This window comes from Dysidea avara, chromosome 9, assembly GCF_963678975.1.
Source record: "Dysidea avara chromosome 9, odDysAvar1.4, whole genome shotgun sequence".
NCBI lineage: Eukaryota > Metazoa > Porifera > Demospongiae > Dictyoceratida > Dysideidae > Dysidea > Dysidea avara.
In genome coordinates this window covers 18,027,218-18,046,275 of record NC_089280.1, presented here as the reverse complement: position 1 = coordinate 18,046,275, position 19,058 = coordinate 18,027,218, and the positions used below count along the sequence as shown (strand labels likewise).

The 19,058-nt window shown below is 38.2% G+C and overlaps 2 protein-coding genes and 1 long non-coding RNA gene across 5 annotated transcripts in view; 1 reads left to right on the top strand and 2 right to left on the bottom strand.

Moving 5' to 3' along the window:
- Window positions 1-19,058, bottom strand: part of LOC136267435 (uncharacterized) — a 185,184-nt gene that overhangs the window by 95,957 nt on the left and 70,169 nt on the right. The gene's annotated exons all lie outside the window — the stretch shown is intronic.
- Window positions 5,699-10,931, top strand: LOC136267229 (uncharacterized). Its single transcript, XR_010706592.1, has 3 exons — window positions 5,699-5,784; window positions 6,856-7,173; window positions 8,592-10,931. It is a non-coding gene; the product is annotated as an uncharacterized lncRNA (long non-coding RNA).
- LOC136267228 (uncharacterized) lies at window positions 8,519-12,127 on the bottom strand. Of its 2 annotated transcripts, XM_066062316.1 has the most exons (8): window positions 12,003-12,127; window positions 11,646-11,956; window positions 10,732-10,838; window positions 10,516-10,633; window positions 10,416-10,467; window positions 10,255-10,331; window positions 10,152-10,202; window positions 8,519-8,932 (listed from the first exon to the last, which is right to left on the bottom strand). In XM_066062316.1, exons 3-8 carry the CDS (start codon window positions 10,812-10,814, stop codon window positions 8,888-8,890), a joined length of 426 nt encoding a protein of 141 aa, XP_065918388.1. In that variant the 5' UTR covers window positions 10,815-10,838; window positions 11,646-11,956; window positions 12,003-12,127; the 3' UTR covers window positions 8,519-8,887. The 2 variants fall into 2 exon arrangements, with proteins under 2 accessions (XP_065918388.1, XP_065918387.1); XM_066062315.1 differs by lacking the exon at window positions 8,519-8,932 and having other exon boundaries at window positions 10,085-10,202.

Here is a 19,058-nt window from a genome sequence, read left to right as displayed (position 1 = left end):
CTTTATTGTGGTAAAAGTATAATGTAATTTGAAGGGTTAGTGAATGACCAGGATTTTATAATAGAGTCTACTACAGATGAATGATTCAATGGACTGTTAACAGACTGTAATTAATATCCTTACATACAGCCATTGATTGGTCAGTTAATTCCCAACTTGGATGAATTAAGCTTTCTATAACTTGCAATTGGTGTAGTAACGTTAGATTATATAGAACGACTCTACACTTAGTTCAATAGCACACACTTATCATCATATCATAAAACAATACTATATCAACACGTACAATTACAATAGCATATGGGTACAACTATTATTATATCGTGACACTCTTCCTTCCTTACAAAAAAATCCAATGATACATACAATCACTAAAAGGGTTACAATAACAAATGATAACTAAATGTCAGTCTTAAAATGTCAGTCGTTCGGGTGGTTTGATATTTCTCCTGGGCCATCCTGTAACTAGCTCACTGGAAGGTTCACCTGGATCAGTAAAGGGAACAGGTGATAACTGAGGTGAATCATCTTTGTGAGTAGCAACACTGTCTGAGTTGTTTGGCATTGTTTCAAAATTGTCTGTAACCGTTTCAGGAGAAAATCGACGAATGTCGTCTTGATGTCTATGCCACATTTGATTAGTAGAGTCTACTGATACTTTGTAAGACACTGGACCAGATTGTTCAATAACACAAGTCTGTACCCAAGGATTACCCCGAGAATAGTTGCGAGCCATCACTCTATCGTCCAAAGTAAATTGTCGATCTCTAGCCTTACTATCATGATAGGTCTTCTGCTGTTCTTGGGCTTTTGCCACCTGGGTACTAATATTAGGAATCAACTGATCTAAATGAGAATGTAGCTTGCGTTTCATCAATAATTCTGCCAGAGAAATTCCAGTGGTGCCTTGGGGTGTGATTCTGTAATTAAATAGAAACCGTGATATTCTGGTTTGAATAGATCCAGAGTTCAGCTTTAAAAGTCTGGACGGCACGTTCACCAAGACCATTAGTAGCTGGATGGTATGGCGATGAGGTTATGTGGCGGATACCATTGTTCTGCCAAAATTTCTTCATCTCAGCACTAACAAAAACAGAAACAATGTCTGTAACTACAGAAGTAGTAATACCATGGGTAGCAAACAAAATTCGAAGCTTATCCATGGTCACCTCTGAGGTTGCTGATGATACTGGAAATACATCTAGCCATTTTGAGTGTGCATCAATGACAAATAGAAACATTCTATTTTCCAGAGGACCTGCATAATCAAGATGCAAATGTGACCAGGGTTTATCTGGCCATGACCATGGTTGTAGGGGAGTTGAAGGAGGAGCAGGCCTACTAACTTGACATGGCACACAAGATTTCACAGTGAGCTTTACCTGGATGATGCTTGACACTATACGTGTACATAGACAATGTCAATGCCCATCTTTGAATGCGTTGTGAGACCACAGTTGAAATTGACTTGTTAGGATTGAACAATGTTTGTAAGGGCTTGTGATCTGTATACATGGTAAACCGTCTACCGTATAAGTAGGAATGGAACTTTTTAACACCAAACACTAATGACAGTCCTTCTCGCTCTATCTGTGAGTAATTCTGCTCTAGTTTGGATAACGTGCTGGAGGCATATGCAATTGGCTTCTCTTCACCATTGAGAAAACGGTGAGACAAAACTGCCCCTAATCCATACTGGGATGCATCACATGCCAGAGTCATTTCTAAAGTTGGACTGTAGTGAACTAAGACAGATGAGGAGGTTAATATCTTTTTTGATTGCTGAAATGCCTGTTCTTGTGTGTTAGTCCATGAACAAGTTTTGTTCTTTTGAAGCAAGGAATAAAGGAGTGCCAGCAATGTTGAAAGGTTAGGTAAAAATTTACCGTAATACGTTAGGATGCCAAGGTAAGCTTTCAATTCAGACACATTTTTGGTGTACAGGCTTCCTTAATGGCTCTAACCTTAGCTTCTGTTGGGTGAATACCATGAGCATCAATTTGATAACCAAGATATTGCACTGATGTCGTCATGAAAGTACATTTATCTTTCTTTAATCTTAAGCCAGCTTTAAGCAATCTAGACAGAACTTCAGCTAGAATACGGCAATGTTCTTCGGGAGTTTTGCCTGCCACCAAGATGTCATCGAGGTAGATCAACACATTAGGAATATTTTGAAGCAAGTTCTCAATTGTTTGCTGGAAAATTCCGGGGGCCGAAGAAACCCCAATAGGCAAGCGATTGTAAGCAAACAGATCTTTGTGAGTGTTGATTACCACTAACTTCTTAGATTCATCATCTAATGGCAACTGTTGATATGCCTGGCTCATATCTAGAGAACTGAAATATTTTCCGCCAGACAGTTTAGCTAAGAGGTTCTCAATTTTTGGATTGGGAAACTGATCCAACAGTACAGCTTGGTTAACGGTTAAACGATAGTTGCCACACAAGCAGATGCTTTGTTTGTCACGTTTCAGTACTGGTACCACAGGTGCAGCCCATTCAGAAAACGAGATTGGTTCTATAATGCCTGCTGCTTGTAAGTTTTTAAATTCCTGTTCTACTTTATCATGTATTGCATACGGCAAAGATCGGGTTTTGTAAAATTTGGGTGGCACTTGTGGATCTACAGCTAGTTTGACTTTGGGGCCTGTAAAGGTGCCTAGTTTATTGTGAAAAACTTCTTGGAACTGATTCAAGACAGTGCAGAGAGTTTTGTCCTGTAGCGATAGCACTTGGTTACTTATTGCTGGCCAGTCAAGTTGAATTTGTGAAAGCCAATTTTTCCCTAATAAGGTAGGCCCTGGTGTATCAACAATGACCAATGGCAGCTGGCATTGTTAAGTGGTAAGCTCAGCATTGGTAGGTTTCAGGGTAGGGCCATTTCCTTGTGGCCACAGCTGTTCATAAGTGACCACTGACATAACTGAAACAGCTGCCCCAGTGTCAATTTGCATGCCAACTGAGTGACCATTAATTGTCATGGTAACAGTGAAAAATTATTTAATTCATTGGTGTTGTTGCAAGTATTAACAGTAAACATTGGATTGTACTCACTTGGTTGCTCTTGTTCATCTATATCATGGTCAACAAAATGAGTAGGTTTAGCTGGTTGCTTTCCTGAAGTATGAGCTAACTTCGTTGGTAGCTTGCTTCGACAGATCTTGGCTATGTGTCCTTTCTTCTTACATTTATTACAAACAGCTTCTTTATAATAGCATGCCGTAGCCTTATGATTGGATTTCCCACAGTAATAACAAGGTTTACTAGTGCCTGTTGTTCCAGAAGATCGTGATCACTGCGGGTTCAAAATCGGATTAACTGGCTGCTATGCCACGTAGCTCTGCTACTAAAGTAAGTTGCCACTTTTTCACCGGACTTTCGCGTTCTTATATATATATATATATTTGTTAATGTACAAACTCAATCATGAGTATATTCGTACATATGTAGTTAGCTACTTATTTACAAATTTATATAATTGTTAAATAAATCAAGAGATGGAACTTGGATAATATGATAATCTAGTTGGTTCCATAATTTTATTGTAAAAGGAAAGAAGGAGTTCTTGAGTTGAAATGAAACCTCTGCATGATTTCTGAAGGCTGTGGGTTGTAGTGGTCCTTTAAGACTTCCACGATCTGAGCAAATGATAGTCTCGGGTGGCTTGCTTGGGGATATGAGGATTCGAAGTAGTCTGTAAGCATCTGACCCCATAACGCTGATCAGTACAGCTCTTCTTATCAGCCGCCGTGATTCCATTGGCGAGGAAGTAGTATTCCAAACGCTCGACGTAATGTGTCCACACTTCACCATTTGTAGGGTTGAAGGAGTCTATCTTTCCAACTGAAGTAGCCATCCTCGTCACCAAATGTAGTAACGTTAGATTATATAGAATGACTCTACACTTAGTTCAATAGCACACACTTATCACCATATCATAAAACAATACTGGTATACCGGGGTTTTCAAGTCCGTTGTCCTATTATAATTGCACATGCGCTAAAAACCTACTAACCGAAGGGCCATTCGCTGGTGATAAAGGAGTCCCAACAACACAGTGAGTAATAGTTTTATCACATTTACAATCCTCCACCATAATAGGGCACACACAGTTACCTGATCTCACTTGAATCTGCCATTTCCTTTGCACTGCTAAGCACATGCGCCAAAATACATAGGACAACGGACTTGAAAACGTCGGTATCAACACGTACAATTACAATAGCGCATGCGTACAACTATTATTACATCATGACACTTGGGTGCTTTGGTAACCATATAATAATGTAAGTATGCAGCATCGCGAGCAAGGTGTCCGATGAGGGGAGAAGAGTAGGCTTGAGCTAATTATGCTTTGAAAATTGCTTATTCTCAAAAATCCAGCCTATTAGTATAGGTAATCACACTCATTTGAGTGCAATTAGGGAATAATTGTACGAGCTGAGTAACAGTCAAAATTCGAAGCCTCGTGCAATTGTGGCTGTTACGAGTACAATTGTTCCATAATTGCACGAAAATGCGTGTGATTGCCTACTAATCACATAGTGACCACCCTTCGTGGTTTGTAGTACACATCTATCCAGTTCTATGTAGCCATTAACTTCTACCAGGTGATTGCATCATCCTTCTTTGTATTACATCATTTGTTGTTGCACTTAAAAGGCTTCACGTGTCAGCAATTCTGATTGGTTACTCAAAATGTCTACATATGTTGCACTTAAAAGGCTTCTATTGTCAGCTTTTTTGATTGGCTGTTCATTATATCACTTTCTTATTGCACTTAAAAGGCTTCTGGTATTCTGCCATTTTATTGGCTACTTTACAGTGCAATTACAGAAACAACGCCATGCGATTTGGGATTAATTGCACTCCTACTATTGAGACTAATGTATGGCAAATTAAACCACTATGTGATTATGCTCAAAATTATACTTTCAAAATCAAGATTATATGCTCCAGAGCTGACTATTTTATTAGAGTATATCTGCATTTTCTAACTGCTGTATTGGAGCGACTGCTCTATTAGAGTGTCTCGATCTTAGACTATTTCCATAAAGTATGAATAACCAGCAAGGCTTTTGATATAAAATGCGGTGATAATGGCAGTGTGCTCATGTTGTGCAGTATTTTTGGCGTGCGCATTGCGCGTTTTAATTAAAATTCTTGAAAGATTGTCCTATTATGCTGGCATAGTGCTTGATGCTAATTTTGCTAGCCTATCAATATGCTCGAAATTATGCCGGCATAATTGGCACAAGCCTAGAGAAGAGCCCCAAAGTTGGCCCAGGCAATCAAATTGGACAATCCCTTTGGATAAATCCTTTGTAGACGACTTAGAATGGAACGGGGTATTGTAAGCAGTAGAGTAGACAATCTGATGCATTCGTAATAGTTATACCATGGCTGCGAGGGATTTTGCTGATATATACACCCAAAGCACGAGGGCCACAGGCCCGAGGGCTGCGGGTGTATATGTCAGCAAAATCCCAAGCAGCCATGGTACAAGTGATATATATCACTTGGGGCGCACTCACCTAATAGGTGAAAGAACTAATGAGAACTCATCTCATTTGTTTTATACAGTAGCATCTGAAGATCGATTGTGGTTTTAATAGCGTGGGCTAATAGCCATCAAAACGTTATCCATACGTTAAAACGTCATTAATACGTTACTATGCTTTAACACACAATGTTAGAAAACTTGCGATTGTGGGATGGAGTTTATATTGTTATCATTTTTGTACAAAGTTAAGCCAACTAACTTCGCTATTGGGACAGTAAGTAAGTTATTATATTAAGTTAAGTACTTAGAACTGTAAGTTACTAACCTATTTCAACGTAGCAGTAGTAGCTTTGCTGTTCCGTGGTCTGTTCAAAGGCTGATACGCGGTGGGTAGAAATAAGCATCCACAATCGCCCAAACAATTATTTTGTGCCTTCATTATCCTTTAGTAACAACCAACAACTCTATCTTAGCCTATGTACTAAGCTTAGCAACCTCTACAAAACCGAGTCCCACAATACAAAGCTCTATGTCGCTCAATATAACGAGTCAAAGCGCATCGATTCTTTGAACTGGCTGGGTATCAAAGTCATTGGCAAACCGCTTTCCCATGATATTTCCCGGGCAATATGCGTGTTAAACACCGAGCGGCGCCTTTGAACGCCCACGCTAAAGTGGTATATATAAAGATAAATTCTGGTATTCATTCTGTGATTGCATGGACTTAATGAGAAAGAAATGTTTGTGCATTTACTTTATGTTTATTGTCCTTCATTTAAGGAGATACGTGAGGCAGGTTTGTAGTGTCTGTGATTCTAAAATATGAGCATTTGTATAAAATGGTAATAAGGATGAGTATACCATTTCTTTCCCCAAACAAACATGTCTATACAAAAGCAGCCAAGCTGTGAAAAAGGGTGCGGCCCTCACTTAATACATTACGTTCTACAGTTTCAACCTCGATCTCCCACCCACAATTAGATAACGTTAATGTGGGAAGCCATCCTTTAGTGTCTAGGTTACTAAAGGGCATGTTCAATGCCAGGCCACCACCTTCTCGCCTTAATGTGTCATGGGATGTAGCTGTAGTTGTCGAATACCTTAGAAGCTGCCCTCTCAACCTTGGAGCTGGGCAGGAAGGTGGCAACGTTAATGGCACTAGCTAATGCAAGCAGGCTGGCAGCCCTAGATAGGGATCATTTGAGATGGACACCCACTGGGGCCCAATTTACAGTAGTTCGGCTGACTAACACTTGTACCCCAGGTCCCCCTAGGATAGTACACTATTCTTCTTTGCCTGAGGATACTGACATATGTCCAGTTACTTCCCTTCAATTATATCTCTCCAGAACATCAGAACAAGCAGCTTCAATAACTTCACCCAAGCCAGTATTCTTGACTTCAAAGAGGCCATTTAGAAGAGCTCACCCAGGAACTTTGGGTCACTGGATTAAACACAGCTTGAGAAAGGCAAGCATTGATACTGAGCAGTACAGCCCATTCCACCAGGAGTGTCAGTTCTTCATGAGTTCAAGCTAAAAGAGTTCCTGTTGCTGAGATTCTCAAGATGGCAAATTGGTCTTCAAGAAGCACCTTTGAGAGATTCTATACAGAAGTGAAGGAACTTCTGAATTTACTAGAGCTGTTCTATCAGGACCCTCTAGCAGGTATGATTTGTGATTTAAATGTACCACTGTTTAACTCGTAAACTTTATCACTTGAACTTATTAATTAAGGATAAACTGTAAGCAATGTTTTCAAAGCAGCTACAAAGAGTGATAAAGAGGAACAAAGTCAAAACTAGTGTAATGGTAATTATTTTAGAGGCACTTAGTATAGACAAAGGCCAGAGCCTCATCATGCACTTTTTGGCTGGAAAAGAAACAACTTTTAAACTAATTGATGAGGCCAAAATCTAAAAGTAGTTAACATGCAATACTTGGCATTTATTTAATGACAACAATGGATAGGAACAATGCTTATCTAACCTGTCTTTCTCAGAACAACTTCACATCAGGCTAAAGAGATAGTATGGTGATTGGATTTGAGGTCAGACAGGCATGAGGCAACCATTTTCATTGCAGACCTACTGATCTATTTAGGAAAGTTCAAACTTTTTATAAACCTTTGCAACCTTACTGCTCTAAAGTTTCCATCCTATTACACCACTATTGCTAGGAGATCCTATGATATGCACTACATTTAATTTTACTTCCACATCCACAGATTCCTTGTACAATCTGTGATTGGAACAATCTCCTCGTCAGAATCATCGAATCAAATTTCCTATAGAATCATTTGTATCAAACTTAAACAATTATATGTAACTTAGATTGTTTTGTATGTATGTGTGTGTGTGTAAACTTTGTTCAGGCTGGTTACCTGGACAAATCAACGTAAGTTGCCTATCCAGTAATTATAATTCAATTATCACCTCATGCACACATCTGTTTCTGCTGAACCTAGGCAAGAGACATTATAGGTGAACTTCATTTTTAAGACAATTTCTGTGCAGCAAAACAAAGTTCAATATTCTGAGCATCAAAATAGACGCACATGTGTAACAACGCAGAATAATGAAATTAAGATGGTGGAGTGAAATGTGGATGAGGATGATTGTTTCACAGTATAGTGCTAGGAGTAGTGACAAGGGTTCTTGTCATACTATACTGTTGTGGTTTATAAACGTTCCTGTACCATAGTTGTGTGGCCAGTTCCCCTAAAGAGGGTGAAGCAAGGTATATCATGCAATACATACAATGTGCAGGAATTGAAATATTTCCCATTAAAAATTTTACAGGATAAGTGTAAGTACTCATGCAATTGTTTTAGTACTCGTGGAATTGTTTTGCATTTCAAAGGCTGTGCTTATAGTAACACAGCCAAATGAAATTTTGTACCAATAGTTTTGCAATCTAGTAATCAGGCAAATACGTACATAATATCATGATTATTACATGTGATATAATAATAATATACAGTACATAGTTTATATTGTAGTCCTATCAGAGAAGTTGTCATGATTCACTATAAACACACACTCTCATTCCACGAGATGAGTTATACACCAGTGACTTGTCCACAGGTACAAACACATCCTCTTGTCTGCTTCCCTTAAATGAAGGACGTTGTCTAGAATGTTCTGTGATATCGACTATGGGAAGAGGCAATTCTCCATACATTTGAGACACAACATCAACATTAATGTGGACTGTTCTGGAGTTCTCCACTAAAGCTGTTCCACTCACACCCTCTATAGAGCACATGCCAGTATGAGTCATGTAGGATGGAATAGTGGAACTTGTTGGGACAGTCAGTTCCCAATGGTGAACAACATCTGACGACAACCTTTAACTGGCACAAGTTGTTCTCTGTCACACCTCAACCAGAAACTGACTCCACTGTACATTCTATGCAGTACAAGGCCTGTGTGTGATATACAGGTAAAGTGGTAATTCCAGTATTGATGTCATTCATTAATGTCAGATCAGGGTGAAAGCTGATCTGACATTGCATGAATATCACATGTAGCATGCCAAGTTGAGGGCATGCCTCTAGGGATTTGAGATCGCAATTGATAGCTGTTTGATGCACAAAGCTATTTCAGCAGCCTAAATACTGTATTTAAAGCTGAATTGTGCACCACACATGCACTGTAATACTGAAGTATAATTCTAATGAAGACAGCGTCATAAGGGATGCCACATGCAGTGATAAGTTACACAGTGCCTAAACTGAAAAGTTCGATCCCTTAATTGATGGCATAAGTTTTTTAGGTGCACTCTTAACAAGCTCTGTGATGTACTGCTCTATAAGAGTGGCGGAATGTTCTATTAGAGTATATCAATCTTTGCCAATAAATAATGGTTGGCATCCTTTTTAAGGCTGTACCGATACCACATTTTACAGCCGATACCGGTATCCGATATTTATTGTCTATTTCTGATACAGGTTTTCTTATAAACCAATATTAAATATTCAGCCGATACTTAATAATTGCAACCAATATGTATTATTGTGAGATATAGCATAGTAAGATTACATAGCGTAATTACTATGGCTGTGATGAATTTACTAAACAATGTTCACAAACCAAACTTCTCTGTTTATGGTCAGTATAATGTCAGAGTAGTATCATACAACAAAAATGTATTACAAATATGTGGTACAAAAAACCCTTTAAAAAAAGTATGACCACTTGGAGAATTGAACCCAGGGCTACTCACACTGTAATCCAGTATCTTACCACTTGTCTACAAAGGAGGTAGTACTTATAGTACTATCACTAGTATTTATACTACTCAAGTGAAGTATCTGTACTATAGACTTGCAATTGACCGATACTGATACTTGTAATATCGGTACCGATATCGATATGATATCGGTATTGGTACAGCCCTGATCCTTTTTCTAAGTCCAGTAGGTAATCTACAAATTAAATGGCTGGAGAATGTACAATGGCCAACTGTTATAATCTGCTATGTTGTTGTATCTCAAGTAGCATAGGTACATACCATCTTGTAACCACACCAGCTTCTTGACATATAAAATAAATGTGTGCAGCACTTTGCACTTAAAACTACCATCCATGAAACACAAGTACATATAGAATTACACAATCATGGGAACACGTTATTTCACATACCGACACTGCAGGAAGTGTGAAAGGATAGCTGTGATTGACAGACAATTGTCCCTATAACAAAACAAGACCTGTTACTCACTGTGCTAACACAACACCACTGTACCATGTCATTATCCATGATCAGCTGACTACTGAGATCAAAGGAACATTTACTGTTTAGTGGCTCATTAACGGTTAAATCTACAAGGGAACAAATTAGCACTATGGTCTTATTAATGTACAACAGAATAAGTACATGTGTGTAAGGAGAAACACCATGCACACCTAATCTTTGTATCTCCCATAAATATGAAAAATTTTCTTCGTTTGACAAAATCTATGAAGAAATTTTAAGTGCATACACTACATTTTACAGTACACCTACTTCAGGTACTGGGACTTGTATTGCTTCTGAAGAGGCACCATTTGGAATAGAGAGCTGCTCTTCACAAAGCTTCACACCTTGTGGCCAGTGACTAGTAACTGAGAACTGAAGAAACGACCTACAACAACACAATTAATAGTGAAGCTGTCCTGAATGTACTGTGTATGTAATTGGGCATCACAACAATAGCACAACCAATATTAGCATACAACCTACCTGTCAGGTGTACAGTAAATCTGATGGTTCACACTCAGTGGTTCTGGAGAAGTCACAGATAAAGTTGCCACGTGGATGGGCATCAGCCATTGACAATGGATCACCACCTACACATCAATAAGAGGTCATTGTAATGTGAATTATTTATGTCAGTATGTATGCTTACATTGTACGTATACTGTTAAGAAAAAAATAATAATTGTGCACTTTTACAATAAACTTTGACTATACATTGTCTTTCAGAATCAGCTACAGCTTCATTTTTTCTGCTAGATTTACTTTCTGCTTCATGGTACATACATATGTAAGGATTTTGCACTTGCTATATATCACCATTAAAAAGTTGGACTATGATGTATGAATATGTACAAAAGAGTGATCAGCACTGTTCATCACATCCACAAGAAGTAGCAATTCTTAGCTAGATAGTGATGACACACATTGTGTCGTTCTCAATATAGCATTAAAATACAGTGTTATCCGAACCCCTTGGGACCAGGGGTAGTCCATAAGTCTGAAAAGTTACATATCTCTGAAACTGTGCATAAATAAGTTTAAAATAGCATAAAGAATATTGGTAGATATTTTTGTATTTTGACTACCTTAATAGAACAGTCACTACTCTTAATAGAGCAATCATTTCCATGGGTTGGTTAACCAGGAATCCAGATAAGTGAGGTCTGGATAGCTGAGGTTCCACTGCACTTGGTATTACTACTGAAGTATTGAGATTTGACTTTTCTTTGAGGACATGACTATTTGATGGTACATGAGTGTCGCTACTCATAGTTTAGTTTGAAGTGTTTTGCTCTAATAATAATAATTGTTTCTGTGTCATTGTGGGGATGTTCAGATACTAACATTGCATGAGTATGGAGTGAGTGCACACACAAGATCAACCACATGTTGCACACCTCGTGATTCCAAGCAGTTGGTTTTGAAGCAACAGGAAACACAAAATTATCATCTTCACCCACTAATAATAACTTGGGCTCCTTGTACACAGATGGAGAGTACACTGTCACGTATTTTGACCAGTCAGAACACTTATCTACTGTAGGAAGTGTCAGATTTAATTCTGACAAGTGTTCTTCAGAATCTGGCTTTGGAACAAACTTGATTCCTGTATTGCAGGAAAGTCTCAGTACACCATCTTGTGGAATGATGTCTTCTCGACCAGTCGAAATTGTTATCTTACACTTTTGCTTTACTCCAACATAGAAGTCTACAACAAAATTACATAACGAATGAACATGTTAAAATACAACCACCTCCTAAAGTAGGTTCTAGATCAAATGAGATGTCCACTGGTTAGCAGTACTGGGACACCTTTATTCCAATGGGCACCGGTTACCATAGTGATGAAAGAAAGCTGTCTAACTTTCAATGTGAGTTTCCTACCATAGTATTCGCCAGATGTTACTGGCTAAGGAAAATCCAAAACAATATAGCATGAAATAGAGTTTTGACACAGGTTTAACTGTATGTTTGATAGGCTGTGTGTACAGTACCTCTCCAGAGAGTTGGAGGACATTTTCACCAGGATGTAGGACAATTTTGTTAGAGGAGATCACAAAATCTGGCTCATCACTTTCCTCATCGAAAGCAGTATCTCTTCCAAGTGAGGCTCAATCCATTGAATAAGATGAGAATGTCTCACTCCGTAATTCTAAAGATTATGGTTCCAGAACTGGAACTAGAACTGTAATTCTAAAGGTTATGGTTCCAGAACTAGAACTAGAACTGTAATTTTAAAGATTATGGTTCCAAAACTGGAACTAGAACTGTAATAACTAGCTGATACTGGAACAACACTACAAACAATGTGAGTACTCTGTCAGCTTTGTCCTACAATGCACACAGTGGAAAGTAACAGCTAAATGTCAACCTGACCACTTTAAAATTCTTTGCTCCGACTCTGGTCTCATTTTGTTGTTTTGAATGCCACAAGATGATAGTTTGATCAATAGGTGATAGTGGGGAACTGTCATGAATGCTTTACAAACCTATAATAGTCCTTCAAAGCTACATTTAGATAATGACAGAGGCTATCACAAAAAGCACCAACCAATAATGATGTCCAAACTAATAATTGAGTCTTTTAAGGGAGGTTTGTAAAGTATTTTTTCAAAGGTGTGTAAAGAAGATAGCTACCCCCCCCCCCCCATAACACTTTCCAGCCACTGGTGCAATAGAAATATATACATATATAGCTGGTATTGCATGTAGTATTAAATCTCTCTGTACATGAAATCAAGCTACTGTATGTATTAACTTAGAGGGAATGGGAAGGATTTACCCCAAATGCATAAAATGTCTCATGCTAAATCCACCTTAATGTACCTTGGTTTGCTACGTATAGTAGAATAGATTTTTATGGAAAGTTACACCAAAGTTGTAATATTACAATGAAGAAGTATAAATGTGTTTAAGCACAGTATATAGTTCTAAATCCTTTAAACTGCATCCATATTGAATGACCTACAATGTGTACGTACATGTATACAACAAGTTCACATCTTATCATCCATGCATTTTATATCACATTTCTGTTGAAGTCATTTCAACTTCTTTGTGTATGACATGTGGGTGTATAGCTAGTTCACTTGAGTAGCAATATGGCTTAGCTACATCATATTATTTTAGAAAGATATCAGAGACCAAATTGTGGTTGCAATAGCCATTCAATGTCTCTTGGCTTTATTATCTTTGACGTATCTGTGATGAAAAATTTTACCCTGAGTTCGTACAGTAGGATATAGCAAAGCTTTTAACAATAATATTTCATGTTTCAGATATAGTAATAGCTTCAAGTCCTTCTGCTTTAAGGATTAGTATTAAACACACTTTAGGACATGTACTCTCGTCTCTCAATACATATAATTTTTCTATGTGCATGATGGACTTGAGCAAACAACTGATAAATTGTGTGTACTGCGTAGCCATGTATGGTTAGCATGTTGATATAATAAAGACCAGCATTATAATAGCTTGGTACAGGAATGCAGTAAACTAATAGTACACTTGCATGAACTTTGCAGCCACCACAGAACGTCCTTTTTGGGTGGTATAAAAATGCAGACTGTTGCTGGTATATTAAAGTAGTTCTGGAACAACAAGCAAGATGGTATCAATCAGTGCTATAGGAATTACCCTGGTAGGACACTTGGTAGCAGCTCAGGAAAGAACCTGCTCCACATTCTGCAGTAGCTTGGGAATGTTGGAATCCAATTCTGGAAAATCTTGTGATAATATCTACCAGATCAACAAGGCTACCAGAGGAGTATCAGGTGGCTACTGGATCCAAACTGCCACTGGTACACACCAAGTCTACTGTGATATGGAACTAGAGTGTGGTGGTCACAAGGGAGGTTGGATGACAGTAGCCAACTTTAATACCAGCTCAGGAGATGAATGTCCTACCGGATGGACTAAGATCACTACTCCTGCTGACCCTGTATATCCTAGCATTGATGTGTGTAGTTCATCAAATGATGCTGCTGGCTGCTACCCAACAGTATTCTCTGTGTCTGGAGTAAGCTACCATAAGATTTGTGGCATGGCAAGAGGTTACCAAAAAGGAGGACCAGATGGATTTGCCAGTAATATTGTTTCTATGCAAAAAGGCATTAATAACATTTATGTAGATGGCGTATCCATAACCGTTGGAAACCCTCGACAACATGTATGGACATATGCTAAGGGACTTGGTGAGGCAGAAAGTATTTTTACTGCCGGAAATTGCCCCTGTGCTGGAAATCAAGGTACAGCTGCTTACCCTTTCATACGCAATCACTATTATTGTGAATCGGGGACTGCTGGAGGAATCGAATTAGAAACTATTTACACCAATGACCCTCTCTGGGATGGTGATGGCTGTGTTGGTGCTAATAACAACTGCTGTACCAGCCCTGGAATGCCATGGTTTTTACGACAATTTCCAGTTGGCCAGCAAGAAGATGTTGAAGTAAGGATTTGTACTCATCAAGCGTTTTCAGATGAAGCACTTGTAGTTGATCAACTGCAACTTTATGTGCAGTAAAGGAACACACAAACTTTTCTTTAAAACTGCATGTTGTAGATTTTAGTAAAACTTATGTGTTTAGTGCATACCTTTACATGTAAAGATAATTGTTCAAAATGTATTAATTTTATTTGCTATGAGGATAATGAGGTGGTATATGTAGGGTGTTGTGTGACCAAGGATAGCATTAATGCAAATGAACAGTATTACAGGTTTTTGCAATTGAATTCGTCGCTTTTGCAATTGAATTCGTCCCGTTTGCAATTGAGTTCGTCGCTTTTGCAATTGAATTCGTCCCGTTTGCAATTGATTTCGTCCCGTTTGCAATTGAATTCGTCGCTTTTGCAATTGAATTCGTCCCGTTTGCAATTGAATTCGTCGCTTTTGCAATTGAATTCGTCGCTTTTGCAGTTAAATTCGTCCATAACAAGAATGGCAGCTGGAGCAAACATTAAAACATGATGTAGCAGCTGCTACAAGAACTTGTTCAAGTACAACAGTAGTAAACAACTCTTTATAAGGCAATAATTCTTCCTCTACAGCCTCTCCAACAACATTCCAAACTCTACTACGCCATTCGCGATGGGTGTGGTCACTCGCGAGCAAGCTAATTAACTTGTAGACAGCTATCAACTTCGCGTACTACCAGCTTCAATTACCTTCTAGTGTCTCAAGTGTAACTCTCCAAGGCATAAATAGTTCATCTCTATGAACGGGTTGGTTTCTTGGAGCCGTTTTGTTTATGACGAATTCTAATGCAAACGCGACGAATTCTATTGCAAAACCGACTAATTCAACTGCAAAAGCGACGAATTCAATTGCAAAACCGACGAATTCAATTGCAAACGGGACGAATTCAATTGCAATACCGACGAATTCAATTGCAAACGGGACGAATTCAATTGCAAAGGCGACGAATTCAATTGAAAAAACCTGTAATGCAAAAATGAATGGCATGTGACAGACGATAATTGTGACCGGATTTCACATAACAAGGCTTCCACACACACACAAAATCAAACTTACGTTTTTACCAGAAATGGATTGCTGGCCTAATACACTATCACATTCCACACTGTACTTCCTTCAGGACTGGCAAGTCTGGTTTCTGTGGCAGCTTTCTTCCGACCCTGCCAAAGCCACGAGTGGGAGATTGGCGCCATTGAATGGCCATGGCTTTGTGATAATGGTGTGTAGTGAGCTGGGACTTCACAGAGAGCTCACCAATAGTGTTCTCGGTCAATTTGGAGTGATTTGAGGGCCATGGAGAGCCCAAACTTGGCCTCTGGATTCCAATCGTCTTCTTACTCCATTTTATACCCGTATATTAAGAGCACCATCCACCCCCACCCTCCCACCCTATTACTATCACCTGTGATATTATTACCCACTCGAGAAAAGCTGCCCAAAACAGGGCCAATTTTGGGTATCAGAAATGTATACACCCACTCAGTGATAGCTAGTAAATTTGGTGAGCTGTGATGACCTTGTGTGTTAAACTGACAGTATCTAATCCCACTGACACAGTATGTGAATGTAAATTTATAAAATTGCTGATATAGAATGCATAGCATGATGCAAGTAGCCGGCTATGCCTTAACATAATTATTGCTCTCTCGTAGATTGCATGTGCCTTACACATAAATGTACCAAGCTACTCTAATCAGGCAGCTATAAAAGCAACTTTCATATTCCATCATTCAAACTGCTATAAAGTAGCACAATTTTAGCAGTTCTTCCTGTTAATGTGTCTCTGAATGTAATTAGTAAATATAGAGCACAGTTCAACTTGTGGCATTGATATATGGCAGCAAAGCTCTTCCCTCAGTAAATGATAGTTATGTATACATAATCCCTCAATTGTTAAAAATACAACTCAAGGCCTTAAGATAGATCCACACCACAAAGGACACACCATAATGCAAATCCCTTGACAATCAAGGCACTTGTCTATGATTCCAGGATACTTCTTTAATAAGGATACTTTACTATGTTTCCAAGGTGTCGAGAATGGTGTCAGTGTTATACACGTTGACCCTAAACAATCAGGATGGATTACTGTAGTAATTTTTTTGTTAATACACTTATATTATATATTATCATGGCTTGTGAGATGTTTTTGGAATTTAGTAGTGCACAATTAATACTGGCTAGATAAGTGATTTTCTTTGCCGAGAGCTAGTTTCACAAAACAGCATACGTAGCAATGTGGTTAGTTATACATTATTATGTAAGGTCAATTTCAGTCATCACTGATTGTCTGGAGTTCAATAGTTATGTGTAGTATAGATATGTAGTCCTTTGAAGGATTAGGAAGTAAACACTTAGTGTGGAATTTCTAATCCTCAAAGTGACTTGCTAGCATATGATTTAAAGTGCTTCACAAATGTACATTTTAGGGTTCTGTGCATAGCTATAGTACAATTTATGTGATTCCATTGATATTTTAACTATTAGTAGTAGGAGAAATTATCTAGTTTATGCAAATTCTATACACACACGCGCACCCTCACACCCACAAAAGTTATTAGCTACACATTTGCACAGCACATGCACGCATATGTACACACATGTACATATACACACTACATAACACACATGCGCACGCACACACACACACACGCACACACACACTGTGAATGCACACACATTATACAGTCAGGGGTGGATTCAGACTTTTTTGGAAGGTCAAAATGTGAGAATACTCAATGATAACAAGCTAGCTAGCTAGCTGTAATACCTATACAATATCCATGCACACATAATACAATATAGCAGCAATGGCAGCAGCTAGGCACCCATAGGTGATGAAGGGGTCATACAATTAAGTTGTTAAAGTGGCAACTGTAATGAGGGTGGTGTGGAATATCCTATGTAGCTAGGCAGTTCAGTGTGAATAATTATAAGTTAAGCAAATGCATTTGTTACTCAGCCTAAAGTGAAACTAGCAGGATCATTCTGTGGTCTGGTTATGATGCTCCTACGTATATCCCTGAATGTTGAGTTTCTATAGCTATAATAATAATGACTCATAACAAAATGTCACCACAAATGCAATACCTTATAATCAAGACACTTTTCTATGTTTTGTATACCTTGACCACTGATATCAGGACACTCCTTTACTAGTAAAAGTATCTTAGAATGGTTTTAAGGAGTCAGGAATTGTCAAAACAGTTTCCTTTCTGATAATTAGTAATATGCACTATAGCTTTCAATAAATACTGGATGTAGGAGTGTTAACCAGCTATTTTGACAAAGCAACATAACTATGTGGTTAGTTATGCATTATTATGTAAGGTCAACTTTTAGTCATCACTGATTGTCTGGAGTTCAAAAGTATTAATTTTCATGTGCAGTGTCAGTATGTAGTCCTTCAAAGGATTATGAAGTAAACAATTAGTGTGTACTTCCTAATCCTAAACAGTGATTCACTGTCATATGGTTTAAGAGCTCTCACAAATCCAGAAGCATAATCAAGAGTAGACCATGTTTATGCCACAACGTCAGTGTATACATATGTAGCAATAACATAAATGTTGATATGTGATTCTACTGATGCTTCAACAATTAGTACTAGTCACAAGCAATATAGTTCATATCCACATACATAGTTTGGAGTGCTTTTATCACCACCAGCAGTGGCTGAGCTTTATAGGGCTGGGTTCTTATGCGACAGATCAGACATTTGGTAGGTCAAACGTTTATTCAGGTGCTGGAGCAGGTAAGAGAAACATATCCAGGTAATATGAAGCTAAAATACTCATTTTCACAGTGTAAATGAGATGTTGAAATGTCATTAATTGACAAAGAGTGAATGCTATAACAATTGTCAAACACATTTTGTTAATGCACAGAATTTATAGGAGACAAACACAGTGGATATTTCGGTAGTCTTAAATACAGACTGAAGTTGATACATAATGCTAACTGATAGCTTCTTAATAACAAATAGTTGCTCACATTAGTAATCCACAGTTTCAAGAAGGCTTTACAACTAAGCACCAGCGTGTTATGATTTTAATTTTATCTATTATGCTACGCTGCAGTGCTAAAAAATTTATATGCTCAAAATGATAAATTTTAATGCCATTTTTCAACAGTATTGCTCACTTTCTGTTTGAAAAGTTGTCCGTCAACAACTTTGAGTAATAATGACACACATGCATATGCACACACGCTTGTTCATCCTGTTGTAAAATAATAGCAGGGTCCTGGATCTGAAGATATTGTTTCCTATGTGTTTGGAAATTTTACACTGATATGCTCTGATTATATGTAGCAATATCTAATAAGAATTATA

Excerpts from the sequence above, each read along its gene's own strand:
- LOC136267228 (XM_066062315.1), bottom strand. The coding sequence starts at position 10,814 with ATGCCCATCCACGTGGCAACTTTATCTGTGACTTCTCCAGAACCACTG. Across the intron at positions 10,634-10,731 it reads ATTTACTGTACACCTGACAG|GTCGTTTCTTCAGTTCTCAG; the intron begins GTAGGTTGTATG and ends GTGTTGTTGTAG. Across the intron at positions 10,468-10,515 it reads TACAAGTCCCAGTACCTGAA|ATTTTGTCAAACGAAGAAAA; the intron begins GTAGGTGTACTG and ends ATTTCTTCATAG.